The sequence below is a fragment of the Oncorhynchus tshawytscha genome, linkage group LG26 (assembly GCF_018296145.1).
Source record: "Oncorhynchus tshawytscha isolate Ot180627B linkage group LG26, Otsh_v2.0, whole genome shotgun sequence".
In the NCBI taxonomy this organism is placed as follows: Eukaryota; Metazoa; Chordata; class Actinopteri; order Salmoniformes; family Salmonidae; genus Oncorhynchus; species Oncorhynchus tshawytscha.
Genome location: NC_056454.1, coordinates 24,546,966 through 24,567,698, shown reverse-complemented (window position 1 = coordinate 24,567,698; position 20,733 = coordinate 24,546,966). Strand labels below are relative to the sequence as shown.

At 43.0% G+C, this 20,733-nt stretch overlaps 2 protein-coding genes across 4 annotated transcripts in view; one reads left to right on the top strand and one right to left on the bottom strand.

The window, feature by feature from the left end:
• Positions 1–12,984, top strand: part of LOC112225409 (sushi-repeat containing protein X-linked) — a 31,359-nt gene extending 18,375 nt beyond the window's left edge. For both annotated transcript variants that reach the window (XM_024389360.2, XM_024389359.2), the window contains 6 exons: positions 1,956–2,082; positions 8,069–8,187; positions 8,481–8,660; positions 10,625–10,758; positions 11,643–11,764; positions 11,890–12,984. In XM_024389360.2, coding sequence (XP_024245128.1) covers positions 1,956–2,082; positions 8,069–8,187; positions 8,481–8,660; positions 10,625–10,758; positions 11,643–11,764; positions 11,890–12,070 — 863 coding nt within the window. In that variant the 3' untranslated portion in view covers positions 12,071–12,984. The remainder of the gene's footprint in view (positions 1–1,955; positions 2,083–8,068; positions 8,188–8,480; positions 8,661–10,624; positions 10,759–11,642; positions 11,765–11,889) is intronic.
• Positions 12,985–13,608: 624 nt separating this feature from the next.
• Positions 13,609–20,733, bottom strand: part of LOC112225408 (synaptotagmin-like protein 5) — a 68,833-nt gene continuing 61,708 nt past the window's right edge. The window contains exons 10-17 of one of the 2 annotated variants that reach the window (XM_024389357.2): positions 18,170–18,238; positions 17,449–17,627; positions 16,819–16,921; positions 16,337–16,498; positions 16,130–16,238; positions 15,875–16,010; positions 15,295–15,503; positions 13,609–15,159 (exon numbers count right to left, since the gene is read on the bottom strand). In XM_024389357.2, the coding sequence (XP_024245125.1) occupies positions 15,017–15,159; positions 15,295–15,503; positions 15,875–16,010; positions 16,130–16,238; positions 16,337–16,498; positions 16,819–16,921; positions 17,449–17,627; positions 18,170–18,238 (1,110 nt within the window). In that variant the 3' untranslated portion in view covers positions 13,609–15,016. The remainder of the gene's footprint in view (positions 15,160–15,294; positions 15,504–15,874; positions 16,011–16,129; positions 16,239–16,336; positions 16,499–16,818; positions 16,922–17,448; positions 17,628–18,169; positions 18,239–20,733) is intronic. The other variant, XM_024389358.2, reaches the window with a different exon arrangement.

Here is a 20,733-nt window from a genome sequence, read left to right as displayed (position 1 = left end):
AACACTGCAAATATTGACTCTTTGCATCAACTTCATGTAATTGTCAATAAAAGCCTTTGACACTTATGAAATGCTTGGAATTATACATCAGTATTCCATAGTAACATCTGACAAAAATATCTAAAGACACTGAAGCAGCAAACTTTGTGGAAATTAATATTAGTGTCATTCTCAACTTTTGGCCACGTCTGTACATGTAGGTAGAGGTAAAGTGACCATGCATAGATAATAAACAGAGTAGCAGCAGCTTAAAAATGGGGGGGTCAATGCAAATAGTCCAGGTAGTCATTTGCTTAGTTGTTCAGCAGTCTTATGGCTTGGGAGTAGAAGCTGTTAAGAAGCCTTTTGGACCTAGACTTGGCGCTCTGGTACTGTGGTAGCAGAGAGAAAAGTCTATTACTAGGGTGGCTGGAGTCTTTGGCAATTTTTAGGGCCTTCCTCTTACTGGTATATTTTTTGTTTTATTTTTATTTATCCTTTATTTAACTAGGCAAGTCAGTTAAGAACAAATTCTTATTTACAATGACAGCCTAAGAACAGTGGTGTAACTGCCTTGTTCATGGGCAGAACAACATATTTTTTACCTTGTTCTTATTCGATCTAGCAACCTTACGTTTACTGGCCCAATGCTCTAACCACTAGGCTACCTGCCGCCCCAACCACTAGGCTTCCTGCCATCCAGTATAGAGGTCCTGGATGGTAGGAAGCTGGCCCCACTGGTGTACTGGGCCGTACGCACTACCCTCTGTAGTGCCTTGCGGTCGGAGGCCGAGCAGTTGCCATACCAGGCGGTGATGCAACCAGTCAGGATGCTCTCGATGGTGCAGCTGTATAACTTTTTGAGGATCTGAGGACCCATGACAAATATTTTCTGTCTCCTGAGAGGGAATAGGCATTTTCGTGCCCTCTTCACGACTGTCATGGTGTGTTTGGACCATGACAATTCATTGGTGATGTGGACACTAAGGAACTTGAAGCTCCCAACCTGCTCAATGACCTTGACTAACCGGTGCCCCCGCACATTGACTCTGTACCGATACCCCCCGTATGTATATAGCCTCGCTACTGTTATTTTAATGCTGCTCTATAATGAATTGCTGTTTGAATTTTTTACTTAAGACTTCTTTTTCTTAACTGCATTGTTGGTTAACAGCTTGTAAGGTATCATTTAACTGTAAGGTCTACTACACCTGTTGTATTCGGCGCATGTGACAAATACAATTATATTTGATTTGTAAGCAGGAATCAGGAGGATAGAGTTATGGTCAGATTTTCCAAATGGAGGGTGAGCTTTGTATGCATATCTCTGTGTGGAGTAAAGGTGGTCTAGAGTTTATTCCCTCTGGTTGCACATGTAACATGCTGGTAGAAATGCGGTAAAACGGATTTAAGTTTCCCTACATTAAAGTTCCCGGCCACTGAGAGTGCCGCCTCTGGATGAGCATTTTCTTGTTTGATATGGCCTTATACGGGTCGTTGAGTGCGGTCTTAGTGCCAGCATCGATTTGTGGTGGTAAATAGACAGCTACAAAAAGTATAGATGAAAACTCTCTTGGTAAATAGTGTTGTCTACGTGTTATCATGAGATACTCTACCTCGGGTGAGCAACACCTTGCAACTTCATTAATATTAGATTTTGTGCACCAGTTGTTATTGACAAATAGGCAGACCGCCACCACTTGTCTTACCAAAGGCAGCTGTTCTATCTTGCCGATGCATGAAAACCCCAGCCAGCTGTATGTTATCAATGTAGTCTTTCCGTCACGACTCGGTGAAACAGCACTCCATCACAGCAGCTTCTCTAGTCTAAAATCACCCCAATTACACAGACAGGACATAACAGAACAGAACAGAACAGAACAGGGAAAAGCACATTCTTCCTGTTTCTCTTCCCTCCACATCTGCTGACCTTTTTAACCACTCTTTACGCCATCTCCTCTCTCCTTCTCTGGTAGATGTGGATGCCCCAGTAATAAAGTGTCCTAACCTGAAGGACAAGACGGCAGAGCCTGGCAAGCTCACTGCCAGGGTGACCTGGGACACACCGGAGGGCAAGGACACGGCCGATGGCATCCTCACTGAGTCAGTCTGACCCCTGATCCTTAACCCCTAACTCCACTGAACCTTCATTTATAACCTTTAGTGGTAGTTAGGCTTGGGCTGTATACCGTGTATTAGAGGTCGACCGATTATGATTTTTCAGTACCGATTATTGGAGGACCCAAAATTCTGATACCGATTAATCGGTCGATTTATTTATATATATATATATATATATATAAAATGTATTTTTATATATATATATTTTTTTTTTACATACACTGCTCAAAAAAATAAAGGGAACACTAACACATCCTAGATCTGAATGAATTAAATATTCTTATTAAATACTTTTTTCTTTACATAGTTGAATGTGCTCACAACAAAATCACACAAAAATTATAAATGGAAATCAAATTTATCAACCCATGGAGGTCTGGATTTGGAGTCACACTCAAAATTAAAGTGGAAAACCACACTGCAGGCTGATCCAACTTTGATGTAATGTCCTTAAAACAAGTCTAAATGAGGCTCATTACACATGTAATAATGACAATTACAACAATACTGAATGAATACTTTTTAATTTTAACCTAATTTAATACATAAATAAAATACATTTAGTCTCAATTAAATAATGAAACATGTTCAATTTGGTTTAAATAATGCAAAAACACAGTATTGGAGAAGAAAGTATGTGCCATGTCACTCCCTGACTTTAGAGAGACGTTTTATTTCTCTATTTGGTGAGGTCAGGGTGTGATGTGGGGTGGGCATTCTATGTTTTGGATTTCTTTGTCTTTGGCCGAGTGTGGCTCCCATTCAGAGGCAGCTGTCTATCATTGTCTCTGATTGTGAATCATACTTAGGTAGCCTTTTTCCCCACCTATGTTGTGGAATCCTGTTTTTGTACAGCCTACGGAACGGTACGTTCGTTTTGGTTTCACTTTGTTATTTTGTTGCTGGTTCTCATAAATAAATATGATGACCACAAATTACGCTGCGCCTTGGTCTCCTTCAAACAACGCACGTTACAGAAGATCCCACCACAAAAAGACCCAGCAGCATTTTCTGGAGGAGTGGACATGGGAGGAGATACTGGAAGGCAAGGGTCCCTGGGCGCAGGCTGGAGAGTATCACCGTCCAAGGGAAGAGATAGAAGCAGCTAGAGTGGAACGGCGAGGATACGAGGAATTAGAGGAACGGTAACTATACAAGGGGTCACGGCACGGAAGCCCGAGTGGCAGCTCCCCCCCAAAAAATGGGGGGGTCACACGGGGAGATTGGCGGTGTCAGGGTTTAGACCTGAGCCAACTCCCCGTGCTTTCCGTGGGGAGCGTGTGACCGATCGGGCGCCGTGCTATGCGGTGATGCGCAACATGTCTCCAGTGCGCGTTCACAGCCCGGTGCGCTACATTCCAGCTCTCCGCATTGGACGGGCTAGAATGGTTATCCAGCCAGGACAGATGGTGCCGGCTCAGCGCTCCTGGCCTCCAGTGCGTCTCTTCGGCCCAGGATATCCTGCGCTGGCTCTGCGCACTGTGTCTCCGGTGCGTCTGCACAGCCCAGTGCGTCCTGTGCTAGCGCCCCGCATTTGCTGGGCGAAAGTAACCATCCAGCCAGGACGGGTTGTGCCGCCTCTACGCCTGAGACCTCCAGTGCGCCTCTACGGCCCAGTGTATCCAGGTGCCTGCTCCACGCACCGGGCTTCCAGTGCATCACCCCAGTCCGGTGAGACCTGTTCCGATTCCACGTAGCAGGCCTCCAGTATGTCTCCCCAGCCTGGTAAGCCCTGTGGCAGCTCCACGCACCAGCTTTCCAGTACGTCTCCTCAGTCCGGTAAGACATGTTCCGGCTCCACGTAGGAAGCCTCCAGCGATGAGCCATGGCCCGAAGCCTCCAGTGATGATCCATGGCACGAAGCCTCCAGTGATGATCCATGGCACGAAGCCTCCAGTGATGATCCATGGCACGAAGCCTCCAGTGATGATCCATGGCACGAAGCCTCCAGTGATGATCCATGGCACGAAGCCTCCAGCGACGGTGTCCAGTACCTGACCTTAGAGAGACGTTTTATTTCTCTACTTGGTGAGGTCAGGGTGTGATGTGGGGTGGGCATTCTATGTTTTGTATTTCTTTGTGTTTGGCTGAGTGTGGTTCCCAATCAGAGGCAGCTGTCTATCATTGTCTCTGATTGGGAATCATACTTAGGTAGACTTTTTCCCACCTATGTTGTGGGATCTTGTTTTTGTACAGCTCTTGTAGCCTACGGAACGGTACGTTCGTTTTGGTTTCACTTTGTTATTTTGTTGCTGGTTCTCAGCAACAACGAAAGCTGGTGGTTCATTTTAACATGAGTCTTCAATATTCCCAGTTAAGACGTTTTAGGTTGTAGTTATTATAGGAATTATAGGACTATTTCTCTCTATACCATTTGTATTTCATATACCTTTGACTATTGGATGTTCTTATAGGCACTATAATATTGCCAGCCTAATCTCGGGAGTTGATAGGCTTGAAGTCATAAACAGCGCTATGCTTCAAGCTTTGTGAAGAGCTGCTGGCAAACGCAGGAAAGTGCTGTTTGAATGAATGCTTACGAGCCTTCTGCTGCCTACCACCGCTCAGTCAGACTGCTCCATCAAATCATAGACTTAACCTTTAGCGTCGAGCAATCCCGTATCCGGGAGCGTAATCATAGCCTCAAGCTCATTACCATAACGCAACGTTTCCTATTCATGAAAATCACAAATGAAATTAAATAAATATATTCAAACACAAGCTTAGCCTTTTGTTAACAACACTGTCATCTCAGATTTTCAAAATATGCTTTTCAACCAAAGTTACACAAGCATTTGTGTAAGAGTATTGATAGCCTAGCATAGCATTAAGCCTAGCATTCAGCAGGCAACATTTTCACAAAAACAAGAAAAGCATTCAAATAAAATCATTTACCTTTGAAGAACTTCGGATGTTTTCAATGACGAGACTCTTAATTAGATAGCAAATGTTCATTTTTTCCAAAAATATTATTTGTGTAGACGAAATAGCTCTGTTTTGTTCATCACGTTTGGCTAAGAAAAAGACCAGAAAATGCAGTCACTTACAACGCCAAACTTTTTTCCAAATTAGCTCCATAATATCGACAGAAACATGGCAAACGTTGTTTAGAATCAATCCTCAAGGTGTTTTTCACATATCTATTCGATAATCTATCAGTGGTGGCAGTTGGCTTCTCATCAGAAGCAAACGGAAAAATACTGCAGCTGGAGACAACGCAATAATTGCGACGGAGGACACCAAGCGACCACCTGGTAGATGTAGTCTCTTATGGTCAATCTTCCAATGATATGCCTACAAATACGTCACAATGCTGCATACACCTTGGGGAAAATGTAAGCTGACTCCTAGCTCCTTCACAGCCATATAAGGAGTCATTGGCATGAGGCGGTTTCAAAAAATGCGGCACTTCCTGATTTGGATTTTTATCTGGGTTTTTTCTGTAACATCAGTTCTGTGGCACTCACAGACAATATCTTTGCAGTTTTGGAAACGTCAGAGTGTTTTCTTTCCAAAGCTGTCAATTATATGCATAGTCGCATCTTTTCGTGACAAAATATCTTGTTTAAAACGGGAACGTTTTTCATCCAAAAATTAAAATAGCACCCCCTATATCCAAGAAGTTAATTATAATATAATAAACACACAGAAATATGAGCCTTAGGTCATTAATATGGTCAAATCCTGAAACGATCATTTCGAAAACAAAACGTTTATCAGTGAAATACGGAACCGTTCCGTATTTTATCGAACGGGTGGCAACCCTAAGTCTAAATATTGCTGTTACATTGTACAACCTTCAATGTTATGTCATAATTATGTAAAATTCTGGCAAATTAATTACGGTCTTTGTTAGGAAGAAATGGTCTTCACACAGTTCGCAACGAGCCAGGCGGCCCAAACTGCTGCATATACCCTGACTCTGCTTACACTGAACGCAAGAGAAGTGACACAATTTCCCTAGTTAATATTGCCTGCTAAAATTATTATTTTTAACTAAATATGCAGGTTTTAAAAAATATACTTGTGTATTGATTTTAAGAAAGTCATTGATGTTTATGGTTAGGTACATTGGTGCTACGATTTTGCTTTTTTCGCAAATGCACTTTTGTTAAATCGGCACCCTTTTGGAAAAGTAGATTGATTATATGCAACGCAGGATAAGCTAGTTAAACTAGAAATATCATCAACCATGTGTAATTAACTAGTGATTATGTTAAGATTGATTGTTTTTTATAAGATAAGTTTAATGCTAGTGTAGCGTGGTTCGTTCTGCGTTATGTACTTTTAATTAGGACACTGCCACAACTGGAGGTCTGCTGGTTGGATTATTTTTATTTGCCCTGCACACGAAGAGACAACACACAACATTTTAGCCCTTGGCGCAGTCATAGCTCTCAGGCACCTGCGCAGCTCATAGAAACTCACTCAAACACCGTCCCAAGTACTCACAAGTTACAATAGGTACCCTAGTAAGCGAGCTCGGTGAAACTTTAATAAATCTTTATATTGTCCACATTGTGTAACATTACCACGGTTTTATATTGAACAATTTCCGAGCCACGGACAACATACTTTGCTTGCCCAAGGTCAGGCAAAAGAGAACAATAAGGGGTTATGGAAATACATATAACCCTCGATGGGCCAAACCAAAATATACAAAACTTTTACAATCACGTGTATGTACAATATAGATATGAAAAAACGTTTGTACACCAACAACTAACATTAGCTATGCAGCTGTAATTAAGTTTAAAAAACACACTGAATTATTATTATTATCCCCTCTTGACCTGGCCTATTTGAATAGGTCCTTGTGTGCAACTTGGTGCATAATCTAGGGGAACAACATCACACTGCTACACTCGCTAGAAACTTACCTTGGCTCCTTGCTGCACTTGCGTAACAGGTGGCCAGCCTGCCACACAGTCTCCTCGTGGATTGCAATGTAATCGGCCATAATCGGCGTACAAAAATGCAGATTACCGATTTGTTATGAAAACTTGAAATTGGCCCAAATTAATCAGCCATGCAGATTAATCGGTTGACCTCTACCATGTATATACCGGGATATTTGGCCACAGGATGTTTTTTCAATACTGTTTAAACTATTTATTTGAAGTTTTTATTTACATTTGAATATTTTGTAGTTACTTTTTAAGTAAATACCTGCAGTCAGCTAGTGCAATATGATAGGCAATAAAGAAGATTGCGTTCTTTATTTTACCTGTCACATATTTATTCTTACCGGTAGTCCTCCTTCACGTGGTGTTTGTTTACAAGCACACAACAACAAGAGACTTGTGAGTCACTCACTGTTGTGCAGCACACATCTAGTTACAGTATGGAATTCACAACTAAATGTTTGCCAGCTAGATATTTTATAGCTATTAATTTAACTGTCTAAAATGTGCTAAATGTTCTGCAGTTGTGTATTTGGTTTGCTAATTTAGTAGCTAGTTTGCTATCTAACAAAGTGGTTAGCTTGGCTTAGTAACAGTAGAGAATCGCCTCCTGGATCAAGAGCCTTGCTGTCTAGTATTTGTTTTGTGCCTGCAGCAAACTGTTAAGTAGCTTTTTGAGTTACTTGTATAGCTTTATGAGCTGGGACGTTTGTCCTGGAAATAATTTAGATCAGAGGATGTATAAAATATTTGCAAAGAACTTGTTAGCATTTAGTTTGCATTCTCTATGAGATTTTACATGTACTTGTTAGCATTGCTAACCTTAGGATTACAGAGGCTGTGGATTTAGAAAACAGCTCCCCTTGTGTTCAGTGCCGGCATTACCGAATATCACGGTATAGCACAAGGTTGGTATGAAGGTATTACCATCTGGATACCGCCCAAGTCTAGTGGCAGTAGCAGTAATAGTAGTAGTCATGGTAGCAGTAGTAGTAGGGTAAGTCTTTAATTAAGCTTCAGTACTATTGACACAGTGTAGTATTTGACTGAGGCTGTGTTTACAGTGTGATCCTGAAAGGGAAGCCTCCTGGACACTTCCCCGAGGGGCTCCATAAGATGTCCTACACCGTCTATGACCGCGCCGGGAACAAAGGCAGTTGCCGCTTCTCTGTCAGAGTACGAGGTGATCCCCCAACATTTTTACAGTGTTTCTAGTCAGACAGCAATGTTCTGACAACATTTGAAGGAACAAACACAGAACACTTACACATTTATGCCTGTTAGGCTGCTTTTACACAATCAGACAATTTTTATATTCCACTAATTGGTCTTTTGACCTATCACGTCAGATCTTTTCACATCAGATCTTTTTCAGAGCTGAAATGATTGGTCAAAATACAAAATTAGCAAAAAACTATCAGAATTGGGATGCGTGAACACAGCCTTAGAGTGTCTGAATCTGTTTTGTGCCACCAGTGCGTCGCTGCAGCCCCATCACTCCTCCAGAAAACGGCTATATGAAGTGTGACAGTGATGGAGATAACTACGGAGCCACCTGTGATTTCAAATGTACAGGAGGGTATGAACTCCAGGGCAGTGCTGCCAGGGTGTGCCAGTATGGACTCACGTGGTCAGGCACGGAAACCAACTGTGCAGGTACATATCTGTGCACACACACACATGTATGTATACACACACACACATACACACATATTGTTCACATCACATAAGCACACCTCACAGACACACATACAGTACTTTACACTTCACATAAACCAATAGGGCTGGGATTTGCTAAGGACCTCCCGATACAATATCATCACGATACTTAGGTGTCGATACGATATGTATTGCGATTATCACGAATCTATATGTATTGCGATTCAATACTGTGATTATATTGCGATTCAATGTTCCAAACATATTGCTCACCATCTGTCTGCTGCAGAGGGACAAGAGAGAGCCATGAGAAAATGAGTTTTGATCAGACATGGAAATAAAAATTCTGAAAAACAAATTGACTCCCTATTTAAAAAGAAGAATGAGAACATGCAGGCACATCAAACCAGCACAATAATGATAATGTGATCTTTTCAAAATGATACGATATATCGTCAAAAATAATATCCCGATATGTAACTATTCATTTTTTCCCCCCCATCACTATAAACCACACACACATACAGTTGAAGTCGGAAGTTTACATACACTTTAGCCGAATACATTTAAACTCAGTTTTTCACAATTCCTGACATTTAATCCTACTAAAAATTCCCTGTCTTAGTTCAGTTAGGATCACAACTTTATTTTAAGAATGTGAAATGTCAGAATAAGAGTAGAGAGAATGATTTATTTCAGCTTTTATTTCTTTCATCACATTCCCAGTGGGTCAGAAGTTTACATACACTCAGTTAGTATTTGGTATCATTGCCTTTCAATTGTTTAACTTGGGTCAAATGTTTCGGGTAGCCTTCCACAAGCTTCCCACAATAAGTCAGGTGAATTTTGGCCCATTCCTCCTGACAGAGCTGGTGTAACTGAATCAGGTTTGTAGGCCTCGTTGCTCGTACATGGTTTTTCAGTTCTGCCTACAAATGTTCAATAGGATTGAGGTCAGGGCTTTGTGATGGCCACTCCAATACCTTGACTTGGTTGTCCTTAAGCCATTTTGCCACAACTTTGGAAGTATGCTTGTGGTCACTGTCCATTTGGAAGACCCATTTGCGACCAAGCTTTAACTTCCTGACTGATGCCTTGAGATGTTGCTTCAATATATCCAAATAATTTTCCCCTCCTCATGATGCCATCTATTTTGTGAAGTGCACCAGTCCCTCCTGCAGCACAGCACCCCCACAACATGATGCTGCCACCATTTTTCTGGAATTTTCCAAGCTGTTTAAAGGCAAAGTCAACTTAGTGTATGTAAACTTCTGACCCACTGGAATTGTGATACAGTGAATTATAAGTGAAATAATCTGTCTGTAAACAATTGTTGGAAAAATTACATGTGTCATGCACAAAGTAGATGTCCTAAACGACTTGCCAAAACTATAGTTTGTTAACAAGACATTTGTGGAGTGGTTGAAAAAATAGTTTTATTGACTCCAACATAAGTGTATGTAAACTTTTGACTTCAACTGTACATTACACATCCACCATGCTGTGTGTTAAGCAGCATTGAAGTTGTGATCAGGGGTGCTGAGGGGTTCGCTGGAGGTGAAAACGGGGATGTCTCCCTCGGCCAGGATGGGCTGACGATCGCTCACAGAGATCCAGCAGATCAATACCGCCTGCTCTGAAATCGACCAGCACTGTCTGTGACACATACTTAAGTGGATTATTGTCTAATAGAAGAGACAGTATTATACTGCTATCATATTTTAAAATACAGTGACACTCCATATAGCACTTCTGATATATGCTGTGGAAGGAACAAGTCAGAGCAAACTTTATAACAACAAGACCAGTAAAGACAAGTAAAACAGAGCAATGAAATTAACATTTTGAGTTTTTCTGGGCAATTGCAAATCAAGTTACATTATTTGCTTTCATAGAATGTGATGATGTGATATGTTGCAATGATGTAGTGTTTTATTATGTCATAACATGTTATGTCACAGCTATGAACATCAACGTGGGGGTGCGTACAGCCTCAGGTCTGCTGGACCAGTTCTATGAGAAACGACGCCTCCTCATCATTTCTGCTCCCACAGCTGCCAATCATTACTACAGGTTCCAAATGACTAATCTACAGGTGAGGGAGTAGGAGGGAAGGATGGAGGGAGAGGGAGGGGAGAAAGGCAGAGCGTGAGGAAAGAGGGAGACCGAGTGGGGGAGTAGGTCAAATTGTCTGTGGTTCTGCTGATGGGGTGTGTAGTTCCTCAGTTTCTGGTAAACAGAGAAAATGTCACCGCACAGCATAAACAACGCCGGTGTGCTCTGTAAATTCAGGCTATTCTATTTTGGATGATTTTCTGCCTGTCAAAAGATATTAAAAGGGAGCAGCCTTTAAAAAGCCTGACCTTTAAAGTGTCAGGAAAGAGGTGACTCTTGTCATACGCGGTGAGTCATTACAACCTCGCCTTTAAAGGTCCAATGCAGCCAATTTCATCTCGTTATCAAATTCTTTATGGGAAACAATTAAGTACCTTACTGTGATTGTTTTAAATTAAAATGGTCTAAAAGAGCAAAGAGCAATTTCTAAAGCAAGAATAGTACTAGGACTGTCTGGGAGTGGTCTGAGTGGGGAAGGTAAAACTAGCTGTTAGCGAGAGGTTTGGAACTCTCTCTTATTGGTCTATTAACTAATTTACCGCCTGGTGATGTCACCAAAACTCAATCTCACCAAAGTAGGCTGAAATTTCAGGCAGTCTTTTCAAACACCTCTTACACTACAAGGGCATTTTCACAATTTCACAGTATTATTCCAACTTCATAGTGTGGAAATATATATAAAACACAGGATAATCACGTTTTTTACTGCACTGGGCCTTTAACAGGCCAGGTGATGGATTCTGTGAACTTTGTTGACATTACTTGAATTTGTATGTGAGTGCATTTTCATGTTCTGTGCGTGTGTGTACAATGCTATTTGTGTGTTTTTGGTGTGGTTATAATGTAAATGTGTGTGTATTCCAGCATGCCCAGTGTGGTCTGGATCTCAGGCATGTGACGGTGATTGAGCTGGTCGGGATTTACCCGGCACAGATCGGCCGTATCAGCCACAGACTCATCCCCCCAGGGCTGGCTCTACAACTCCGGTACACACACACACACATACACACACCGTCATCATCATTCATTACAAACCTATAACTCATTCTTCAGACCTACCATTGTGTGTTCAGCCTTGACCTGATGGAAGTGTTGGATGTATGTTGCCTAGGTTACTGCTCCAGATCTCCCATAATAACTTCAACATGGTGATGATTGACAAGCAGGGGATGGACAAGGAGCGCTACACATACCCCATCACCTCAGCCCAGATCTTCACCACCATTGACACCTGGCAGGGACGCATGGATGAGATGGTGCTGCAGCAGGAGGCAGGCCACACCTGCCAGTAGTACAACATCTCAATGACACCCCCACCCCAACACCATCTCCCCAAAAAAGCCCACTATTCCCAATTGTACTCCTCAACGCACCCTATTTCCTTCACCCTATGGACAGTCCTTCTCACCCCCACAATATCCCTCCAAGTCAATAATTAAACCCTACCGTTGCTTAATATTACTTCCTGAACCCGACTCCCATCCTCCAGTTCCCCATAGCAGACCACAGCTAGTTAACGTATCCATCAATAAGTCATTGAACCCTCTATTTCCCACCAATGTGATGACTTTCAGTTGAAGTGCCATTCTAATTGTAAGGAGACAGGGGATTCAATAGTCACTACTAAGTAGGAATCATTAGTATCAGAATGTCTGATTGGAGTTTGGAGCTGTGGAGCATTGGGCCCAGGCTAATTAGAATGGAAATATAACTCACTTTCATCACTGCATCCTACAGCAGTTAGAGGTCCTGGGCAGAGTGGGTCATCACAATCATATTGATTATTGTACTCGTCAGTCTTGTTTTTTGTTTGTTTTTTAAAGCTTGGACACATTTTACTATTATTATGATGTTTTGTATAATAACTATTTTCTTTTTTTTAAGATATGAAACTGGAAAAATCCTTTAGCTGTTTTATATTTATGTTTTTCAATTCTGGTAGCAGTGTTTTAATTAGGACATTAATAATAAGCACTCGGGAATGTGTGTGTGTGTGATGTGACAGCCAGTGATGCTGGTCCATCAGTACACTGCTGTTCGTTCCCTTTGATTTCACACAACCATGATTAAATAGCCCTCTTAAAAAGAGTGACCTCGTCCTTCTGTTGTTACAGTTAGAACCAGAACTATGTTTTACGACAGTCTAGTTTGTCTTTTGTAATGTAGTTTGTCTTTTGTAATGACCATAAAAAGTTTTATACTTTTACGCTCAGGAGAGATGGCTGCTGTGTGAATGCAAATACACACACGTGCACACACACACACACTGACCCGGTCAGACACGCTCAGTTACATTCCGCACAGAAAGTCTGTTCTAAACATAGAGATCTGATCTGTGGTCTGATATGTGTGGTTTATTACTTCAAAATATTCTGATAACACATTGCAATCAAAAGAAGAGATGGATTCAGTCACATTCCAAAGTCAAATCAATCTAGTTTTGAAATGAGAGGACATTAAAACAGAGACCGTAACATGCTGTTAGACACGTCTAGTGTTTCTTCAGTAGCAGCAGGGTATTGCGCACAACTCATCTATACAGTAAATGCCATTTTAATAGTATCATTATTATTATGCACTTTTCAATGGTTGTTGAGCATAACAGAAACTTAGACAATGGCGAATGTGCAGACTTGTCATTCCAAAGAAAGAATGGCACCACAGTAGGATATGACTGTATACAGAGACATAGTCTGCGGTCAAATGGTACCCTATTCCATTTCCATTTATTTCCATTTAGCAGACGCTCTTATCCAGAGTGACTTACAGGAGCAATTAGGGTTAAGTGCCTTGCTCAAGGGGACATCGACAGATTTTTCACCTCGGTGCCTCGGCGATTCGAACCAGTGACCTTTGATTACTGGCCCATTCCCTTTATAGTGCTCTACAAGTGCACTTTAAAGGGAAAAGGTTACCATTTGGGACGCATTCCAAGACACCGGAACCCTTTACGGGGGGATACTAGAAGTGTTATTACTCATCCAGGGAGGTTACAAGGACCAAGGGGTCACAGTGGCCTGAGTTACAGGGACAGACACTCTGACGGATGTGCTTTATTCAATGAGTCACAGACAGAGGGTGGACTGGACACTGACTCATCGTGGAACATGCAATCCTCCTCCCATCTCCTCAAGGCTCCTGGGGCAAAATGTTTCCAGTGTTGCAGATAGAACTGCCCTGACTCTTCCACGTTTGACACAATACATTTTGATCAGCAATTTGGTGCTGATAGATCTCTGGTTAGATTTCCACCTTAATCTGTTTCCACACAAAGTTAGGTCCAAAAACGTCTGTTGATGAAGTGAGTATTGTTTGTGCTGTTCTACTCTTAAAATGTGCTTTATCAAGACAACAGTAAAACTATTGGTGTGTTCAGGATCAGTTACAATGCAATTGTGCAACAATTTGAAACAGGTGATTATCAGTTCAGAATGTTGCATAATACAATTATTGCATGAAACATCGCAGTCTTGAACATACCCTAATTGTCATTGTACAGTATTCTATTGGAATGTTTAAATCTCCTCAGCAATGCAACAAACCCAAAGTGCCTTTGGAGTAGTTACCTTATGAGAGTAGGTAGAGGCTATCCTGAACCACTGATACAGGGTCAGATATGTTAACTTCCCACTAATGGTTATAGTTAGGAGCAGGTCAAGAAAATCTGATCCTAGATCTGGGAATAAGGACAGCTTCTAACTCGTGGTCTCATCACAGGGAGAGGAGAGTGTTGTAAATAAACTACAGAGACAAGGACAGGTTCCCCCACACACCCATAATGTATGTGCATAGTGGAAACCGGGAGTCAGATCAGATCATACAATGGCACATGCTTGTTCATTATGTTACATATATGTCATAATGTACAGCGGTATTAGTAGTTGTTGTTGTTGTAGCAGTGCTTGGTCTTGGCTGGATGCTTTGGAGGGCAGGGTGTGTGTGTGTAAGGCATGACTGGTTATCCACTTAACCAGGTAGAGGGCCACGAACCCCAGTGCAGGATCAGGGTGGCTCAGTGGTTAGGGTTCAAAGTTCAGGAAGTGGGGTGATGTCATCAGCTCTTTATTGCGGGGATAGAGCAAGGCCATGAAGCACTCTCAACCACTGTCCCTCTCTTTCTTTTGTTCATTTTATTTCCCTCTTTCTTAACTTCCACTTTTTCTCGCCTCTCTGATACCTTTCTCTGTTTCCCCTCTGTCTTTCCAACTGCCTCTCTCCTTTTTCTCCCTCCCGCCATGTCATGTGTTGTGCTTGCACATGCTGGACCTCAGCATCAGTGTACACTCCTGGGGGACCTCTGGGTTGTCAATCATGCGTTGCCACAGTCGCTGTTCCTCTCCGTATGAGTCCATCCAGTCCACCTGGTTCCCATAGCTCTGGTCTGGAGGGAGACAATAGGTCATCACTATCTGTTCCATACACTCCATATCCTTACAGCGTTATGCTGACTGAATATGCTACAAATCACCCTAAACCTCAGAGGAGAAAGAGAAAATAATTGAAAAGACAGACAGACCTGTCCCTCCGTTGAGTCGGACTCCCCCCAGGAAGACGTTGCTGGCCAGAGCCTCCTTGTCCCAGACGGTGAGCTCCAGACACACGTTGTTCAGGTCTCCGGCCTGCAGGCCACAGTAGGTAAAGGTGTGGTTCCACTGGGGGTTGACCGTGCGACGCAACACCGCCGTCTTGTGCTTGGTGGACTTACTGTTGTCAGGGAGCAGGTACCTGAACAGATGGGGAGACAGGAAACAAGAAATACAAAACTGTCAGAGGAATATTTAACCTTTATTTAACTAGGCAAGTCAGTTAAGAACAAATTCTTATTTACAATGACGGCCTACCCCGGCCAAACCTGGACGACGCTGGGCCAATTGTGCGCCGCCCTATGGGACTCCCAATCACAGCTGGTTGCGATACAGCCTGGAATCTAACCAGGGTCTGTAGTGACACCTCTAGCGCTGAGATGCAGTGCCTTAGACTGCTGCGCCACTCGAGACCCATTGAATAGGAAGAAGGTAGATAGTAGGTCCTAGAAATGTAGGCTGATTGAAATAAATGGGTCTCCACATGAAACTAAATGGGTGCACCCGTCTCACCCTTTCACAAAGGGGTCCGAGGTGCCTCCAGACTTGACAGCGGTCAGGTTCTTGGCCTCCTTGACCAGCAGCTCCACCATTCCTCCTTTGGGCAGCTTGATGCTGGTCTTCTTTCCTTTCAGAAAACCTTTCTTCACTGAGAGGAGGAGAGGACGAAAGGGTTCCGTTTATCAACATCTTTAGTCAATTAGTTGAATCAGGTGTGTTAGTGCTGGGCTGGGGGCAGATAAAACAGAGGGGGTAATTGTGGAGTACCTTGGACCTGGTCCAGGGGTAGCATGAGGTTCTTCTCTGCAGGGATGTACTTAAGAACGACGGTTAGCTCCCCTTTATACTGGAGCGTGGAGTCCATTCTACTGTCCAGCTGCACATAAAACAAACATACTGTACTTACAGCATTTACAACTTACATACAGTATAAATCCACACATGTACGCTATTGTCCATCTAAACACAGGATACCTTGGGTTGCAGAGAGTACCACTCCTCCATGTTAGTGTCAAACTCCCAGGAGTCAAAGGTCAGCTCCACCTCCCCAAGGAAGCTGTTGTGACCGAAGCGGTCGTGGTGCCACACAGACAGCTGCAATGTCCGCGTCTCCAACTGGGAGTGGCTGATCACATACTACACAGCACAGCACAGGTGAGAGAGACGGATGGAGAGTAGGACTGAGTACCAAAACTAATTTCCTGCCGATGCTCATACAGGAATAAAACACGCACACCAGGGCCTTGATGAAGGCTGAAACACTAGGTATGGTGGTGCAGGTTAATGAAAGCTTCATTTCTTTAAATATGAACACCTGCTGCCTGTCACTAGTATTGACACACACTCTTTCTTCAGGCAACGATACACATTCTCATGACCACAAAAACAAACTCATTACATTTTACTGTCTCCCAAGCTATACACATTTTCATACGTGCACACAAACACTTCCTTACCCTAAGGTTCTCATTGAACACAGGGTTGATTGTGTTGGTCTTGATGCTGGTCTTCCTCTTGCTCTGGCGAGACTTGTCTGGGAGAAGGTAAGCCTTCACATAGCTGCCAATGGAAGATACAGTCATTCAGCCACACTCCAGAGGAGGACATGTATGCAGGGATCCATATGATCACCCCAGGGCTTCACTAAGGTTACTCTATCATACCATGACTGTCATGATTGTGGGTCATGGTGAGTTCACACTTCAGTCATGGATTGGTTCAAGTTGAGCTGATGGTCAGTGACTGTGATCATTTAGTGTGTGTGTTTGTGTAAGCATACACTCTTTGGAAGAAAGGATTCCAAAAGGGTTCTGTGGCTGTCCCCATAGGAGAACCTTTTTTGGTACCATGTAAGACCCTTTTTGGCTCCGGGTAGAACTCTATTTGGTTCTATGTAGAACCATCTGTGGAAAGGAATCTATATGGAACCCAAAAGGGTTCTACCTGGAACCAAAAGGGTTCTACCTGGAACCAAAAGGGGTTCTTTAAAGGGTTCTCCTGTCGGGACAGCCAAAGAACCCTTTTTGGTTCTATATAGCACCTTTTCTTCTTAGAGTGTAGGTTCTTCAGTGTGTGTGTGCCCTTACGCGTCTGTGCGTTGCTTCCTCTCATCCCCGGTGGCCAGGTTGCGACACTCCTTCACCAGGACATTGAGAGCGCCTGTCTTATAGCTGTAGCTGATGTTCAACAGCAGCTCCCCACTCACATTGGCGTTGCCATAGTCACCGGTCTCACTGTACATACTCATCATACTGTTCAGACTGCTCTGTGAGGAGAAGAGAGGGGAAGAGGAGGGGAGAGGGGGCAAGAGAAGGGGAGAAAGGGTAGATAGAATAGAGAAGATGGGTAGTGAGAGAGCAAGTGAGGGGTACGAGACAGCAAAATGAGTACAATAGTGTAATATAGGGGGGAGATGGGAGAGGAAAAGAACAGAATGGAGAAAAGAGAAGTAGAGGATTGGGGTAGAGAATCAGAACAGATGAGGGTGAGAGAAGAGGACAGTCAGAGCAGGGGGAAATTTTAAAAAGAAGTAGAGGGAAAAGGAGGAGAGAGTAAGACAGATGTAGGCCTAGATAGCCTTTAGTCTTTCTGAAGGTAAAAATGCAGAATGGACAGATTGCGTCATTTGATGTGAGATGTATCTGGCAGGTGAATGTAATATCCTAATGATGATCTAATTTATGTCATAGAATGAGCCCGTATGAGTGGCAGCGATTGGAGCAGAGCGGCACAGCTTGGTGGAAATATATTCACAATAAGTGGGGCGCACACATGCAAGCATGCACACACAAGGAGGCAAGGACTCACAGTCTCTGCGTCCGAGTCGCCAGGGAGACTGAGGTAGCCCCATTTCCTCTCTGAGCCAGTAGTAGAAGACTAGCAGCCAGAGGAAGAATAGACCCAGAGCCAGCAGTGGGAGGAGGAGATGGAGAGAGGAGGGGTGATACATGTGAAAGAGACAGAGACAAGAGGAAAGACCCTAACAAGAGCAGAAACTCCAGACACCCCATCACCAGATGCTGTGACAGAACAGAATCTAGCAGGGTTGCCATGGTGTTTATCAGATGAAGTAGGAACTGATTTGATCTCCTCCGGGGATAACATGAATAAACAGGGATGGACAAAGCAGGCTGACAACACCAGTAAATATCAAAGGCAACTACACACAGGTGCTTGGCCCAAAGGAACAGGTCCAGGTAGAGCAGTGGATACAATGAGAAGCAGCCTTTCTGGGCCTCAGTTATGATTTATTTATTTAACTAGGCAAGTCAGTTAAGAACATATTCTTATTCACAATGACAGCCTACCCCAGACAATACTGGGACAATTGTGCACGGCCCTATGGGACTCCCAATCACAGCCAGAAGTGATGCAGCCTGGATTTGAACCAGGGACTAGTGACACCACTTGCACTGAGATTTAGTGCCTTAGACCGCAGGGCCATATCGGGCATACATGAACATTATAGAATTAATTGTTGCTGTAGATATCTATTTTGTGTGTGTATGTGTGTGTGTTTCCCTCATCCACCCCTATCCATCCCTAGTACAGCCATCAAACATTGTGTTCTATTCATACATTCTTTTCGAGTAGGGAGATTCACAGAAGCCAGTCATCATTCATCTGAATAATCTCCTTAATCATGGCCCTCCACCTCTGCTGTTATTGAGAGCAGATCCCACGGCCAGAATTAATGCTGTTAGCCATGTCTGGGGTGAAATCATAAATGTCAGACAGGCAGGGGATGCGTGTCTCTTGTTAACATAGCAATGTCTCAGAATAACACTGAGGGGGTTTCAGTGGCATAAATACGTAGATAAGCCAGCAATGACAGTACATAGCTAATTGGTTAGTGTAACCTAGTGATTTTTCAGTGTAACATTTATTGTGTTGATTCAGGTGTTAAATGAACTCTGTTATTGTTACATTAACACTTATTGGTGTAAAATAACCCCAGTGTTGGTGTTAATAAGCAGTGTTAAACCAAATCTGGTTTACCTCAAATATCATCCAGTTTCATGAAAAACATTTTGATTGTTCATGACCTTCAACACTGAAAAGTGTGGACCTGTATAGACACTGGACCAGTGTTAAAAGTGACACTCTCTGTGTTGATCTAACACTGAAGAATTTGCTGTGTATGTCCTTATACTTTAAGTGATGTACAGTGGGGCAAAAAAGTATTTAGTCAGCCACCAATTGTGCAAGTTCTCCCACTTAAAAAGATGAGAGAGGCCTGTAATTTTCATCATAGGTACACTTCAACTATGACAGACAAAATGAGAAAAGAATATCCAGAAAATCACATTGTAGGATTTTTAATGAATTTATTTGCAAATTATGGTGGAAAATAAGTATTTGGTCAATAACAAACATTTATCTCAATACTTTGTTATATACCCTTTGTTGGCAATGACAGAGGTCAAACGTTTTCTGTAAGTCTCCACAAGGTTTTCACACACTGTTGCTGGTATTTTGGCCCATTCCTCCATGCAGATCTCCTCTAGAGCAGTGATGCTTTGGGGCTGTTGCTGGGCAACACGGACTTTCAACTCCCTCCAAAGATTTTCTATGGGGTTGAGATCTGGAGACTGGCTAGGCCACTACAGGACCTTGAAATGCTTCTTACGAAGCCACTCCTTCGTTGCCCGGGCGGTGTGTTTGGGGTCATTGTCATGCTGAAAGACCCAGCCACGTTTCATCTTCAATGCCCTTGCTGATGGAAGGAGGTTTTCACTCAAAATCTCACGATACATGGCCCCATTCATTCTTTCCTTTACACGGATCAGTCGTCCTGGTCCCTTTGCAGAAAAACAGCCCCAAAGCATAATGTTTCCACCCCCATGCTTCACAGTAGGTATGGTGTCCTTTGGATGCAACTCAGCATTCTTTGTCCTCCAAACACGACAAGTTGAGTTTTTACCAAAAAGTTATATTTTGGTTTCATCTGACCATATGACATTCTCTCAATCTTCTTCTGGATTATCCAAATGCTCTCTAGCAAACTTCAGACGGGCCTGGACATGTACTGGCTTAAGCAGGGGGCCACGTCTGGCACTGCAGGATTTGAGTCCCTGGCGGCGTAGTGTGTTACTGATGGTAGGCTTTGTTACTTTGGTCCCAGCTCTCTGCTGGTCATTCACTAGGTCCCCCTGTGTGGTTCTAGGATTTTTGCTCACCGTTCTTGTGATCATTTTGACCCCACAGGGTGAGATCTTGCATGGAGCCCCAGATCGAGGGAGATTATCAGTGGTCTTGTATGTCTCCCATTTCCTAATAATTGCTCCCACAGTTGATTTCTTCAAACCAAGCTGCTTACCTATTGCAGATTCAGTCTTCCCAGCCTGGTGCAGGTCTACAATTTTGTTTCT